This window comes from Palaemon carinicauda, chromosome 1 (genome assembly GCF_036898095.1).
Source record: "Palaemon carinicauda isolate YSFRI2023 chromosome 1, ASM3689809v2, whole genome shotgun sequence".
Classification (NCBI taxonomy): domain Eukaryota; kingdom Metazoa; phylum Arthropoda; class Malacostraca; order Decapoda; family Palaemonidae; genus Palaemon; species Palaemon carinicauda.
In genome coordinates this window covers 21,568,128-21,571,707 of record NC_090725.1, presented here as the reverse complement: position 1 = coordinate 21,571,707, position 3,580 = coordinate 21,568,128, and the positions used below count along the sequence as shown (strand labels likewise).

Below are 3,580 nucleotides of genomic sequence, written 5' to 3'. Positions count from 1 at the left end.
CTGAACAGGAACTCTTATTGTCCATAACACACCGTCAAAGATTGAATATGTAATTTCTAAAAGAAGTCAGATTCTTTAAATATGTATCATTGCTAGACCTGTACTTTGAATACATACAAAAATAACTTCCAACGGTTCAGAAGTTGAGGAGAGTCTACTAATTAGATCAGTTCGTCTTTCCTATCACAATTTACTATGCATTGCCGTTAGTCTCTCTCTCTCTCTCTCTCTCTCTCTCTCTCTCTCTCTCTCTCTCTCTCTCTCTCTCTCTCTCTCTCTTTATCGAGGTAGCTTTTGTTTCCTTCAACATCCTTTACTCAATGTTATTCTTTAAACCAACAAAAAGATGGAACATGGCACACCGAAATATACTGTACATAAAGGTAAGCAAGAGATGCTGCGTAGTAAACTGTTAGTTGACATGTTTCTAAAATGCATTTTGGTGAGCAGTTGCTTTAAATCTATTTGTTTTTTACCATGTATCATCACTCTGTAGTTGTAAGTTTATAGGATTATTATCTAAAAATATCTTGATTGTGTAATGAATAATGTTAATTTTATTTTTTTGGTATATTACTACGGCGCCAGTGATATATCATATAATAATAATGAAATTAATGTAAATAAAAGTAAAAAATAAATATCAAGAATCCTTCAATTAAAATAAAAATTTTATGACATGTACATTTTAATTAGTATCTGGTTCCTCCTTTCTTTACCATACGTTAAACAATTCATCGTAACTTAATTAGCCTGAGTATTAATTAAGAGTCAAACTTTCTGTAACTCATGAAAATACTGTTATTCTGTACAGACAGAAGTCCAAGGAGCACAGACTGTGGTTTATCTAGCAGCTGCCGAGGAAACTGGGGCCATCACAGGGAAGTTCTTCGAAGATTGCAAGGTTCGTGTTTGAATGGAAAATACAATTATAAAATTAGGAAAAAGGCACTGACTATATGCATTATGCATTTTTCATAGTGTATGACTACTACTGAAATATATTGATATAGTGCAACATACTGACTTTCATCAAAGTCCTTATTAGCAAGGTGAACGTTCATTATGCTTCAACCTCCTGTTTAAATAATTAAGTGTCCGTGAGATTGATGTGAAAGGCCTTCATTCCAAGGAGGGGAAAAATGTCAGGATGATGATCGTGCATGGTCAAGAGAGTCTAGCTGATTTGTGTATAGTAAAAACTTAAAAGATCATTAGACCTATAGGTTGGAAGGAGATTTATGGAGCTTATCTCTAGACACTTTGTCTTTTTTTTTTCTTGTTCTGCCTGAGATACCTGATCGTAGTTAACAATAAATTAGAATTTCAATCTTTTTTTTTTTTTTTTTTTTTTTTTACATTTCCGTAAACGTAAATCAAACTTTCGAGTGCGTATACACGTAACTGTAAGGAATATTTGAATGCACAACGTGCATTTCGAAAAGAAAAGTTGAAATCGTAATAAATAAAACCAACCCCAGAGAATACTTAATGGTAATGCCGATATCATTGCATCTTTACCTGTTTGAATAATGATCTGAAAATTTTCACCAACCATTTGTATAAGTGCCCACGTTAATTAAGCGCTTATCATCATTAACCCTCTTTTGTAAAACAATGCGTGTTTTGGGACATAATTCCAAAGAAAATCTCGAAAATATGGTCACTATCGTTAACTTTGTTTTTCATTAATGAAAATCAGCAAGTTAATTTAACTTTCAGGTTGAAAAAGTTTTTTTTTTGGCCGTAATCTAAGTAAACACGAGAGCGTTGCCTGGTGCTAAATCTCTTCTGAAAGGGAAAGCTAAAGCTTCGGGTTCTGTAGATGCCACTGTAGAATAACAAAGACAAAAGCATTGTATTCACAATGGAGATTGATGACATGTTATTTTGATCATTCCCAAAGGGAACTTCTTTCAGTATTCTTGAATCTTATGTAATTATCAAGATTCATATTGTTATTGGCTGTCTACTAATCTTTAACGAATAATTTGAAGAGGTATAATTCCAATACTGGGAAGTAATTCAGTAGATAATTACCTCCATCATCGAAGTTGGGAGGAGGTTATGTTTTCGCCCCCGTTTGTCCGTTTATTTGTGAACAGCTTCCTGCCAAAATTTTACTCATAGAGTAGTGAAACGTTCAGGGATTAATTGTTATGCTGGGACGTGGAAGTGATTCAAGTCTGAAAGTCCTAGGTCAAAGGTAAAGGTCAAGGTCGAGCAAAATGTTAACCGAATTAATCCTAACCTTGACCCCAAGTTCGCACATTGTTGTCACACAGACTTTAAATACGCCTACGGTCTAAATTGATTCTGGGAAAGGCAAGCAAGTTTCGAGAAATATGAAGCCGTGGCGGAAGTCTGCAGTCTCAGAGTGTTTTTCTAGTTCTTAAAAGTAAATGGCAGTTAATTGATAATTGAGAATGGTTTAAACTATTGGCTGATTGATTATCAGGAAAAGGTAGAAGACAAAAATTTAAAGATAGTTTATTTATCAATGGCTAGGAAGTCAAACTAAAACCTGATGGATAAAAGGATTGAATTTTCAATATTTTTAGAGTAGACGAGAAATATTTTTTTTTTCGAGTGCAAGAAAATATTTGTACTAGGTGGATTTGTCAACGCCAAAGATCATCGTTACATGGGACTCTTTGATTTCATCGCACATTCTCCTTTCACAACTCCTTGTGTAATGAATAAAATGTTACTCTAGAACACCTGAAAAATATAAACGAGCAGTGATGTGAATTTGAATAATATTATCGCCATAATCAATAAATAATAGTGATCAGTAATATATATTACCTGATGTTTATGCAATTATTTATCCTCTAAAAATTTGATTTCTGTTTCTAGATTTCTTCTACGGCGGATGCACTTCTGAAGAACGACGAGTTAGCAAAACAAGTATGGGAAGCCAGTGAAACTCTTGTTGGTCTACAGCCAAATGAAAAGCACTATTAAGCAGAACTTGGTGGAGTTTTATAAAAAGCAACATTGTTAGGCTTTGTATTACTTCAGGTGAGGACAGATGTCCGGGTTTAAGAAACATTTGATGTTTTTAAGTTCTCCATGCAGGTAATTGCAACACATTTCTTGCAAAATGTAAAGGTGTTCTATATCTTTATATCCAAGACATTAGAAAACTTTTTGTTAATTCCCTGTTATGAACAAAGAAGTCTTACGTTTCTGATCTTTTATTCTTCTCGCATGGAAATAAACATTGATATATTGAAAGTGTTCTCTTTTACTCCTGTTATAGAATTTCCAATTCTTTGCAATCTAATGGGGATGTTTTCCAAGTAAGGCATTATTTTCTTAAGACTAACCAGTAGCAATTACGATGCACTTTCATCCCTTAACTCATGAAGATTTGAAAGTTCAGTGGAAACGGTAAGAGTCTCGGAAACGATTCTGTGATTTGCCATTTCCTTCTGTATGTGCTCTTTTCCCATTGTGAAGTTTATCCTGCCTGTTATTGGATCCTGTCTTTGGCATTGGTAGCTGATATTCTGGGAAAGTTATACATACATACATACATACATATAATATATATATATATATATATATATATATA

At 33.6% G+C, this 3,580-nt stretch overlaps 1 protein-coding gene across 1 annotated transcript in view; it reads left to right on the top strand.

Annotated features, from left to right (window-relative positions):
- Positions 1-3,199, top strand: part of LOC137647238 (retinol dehydrogenase 12-like) — an 83,134-nt gene extending 79,935 nt beyond the window's left edge. The window contains exons 9-10 of the mRNA XM_068380622.1: positions 815-904; positions 2,860-3,199. Coding sequence (XP_068236723.1) covers positions 815-904; positions 2,860-2,967 — 198 coding nt within the window. The 3' untranslated portion in view covers positions 2,968-3,199. The remainder of the gene's footprint in view (positions 1-814; positions 905-2,859) is intronic.
- Positions 3,200-3,580: the final 381 nt, after the last annotated feature.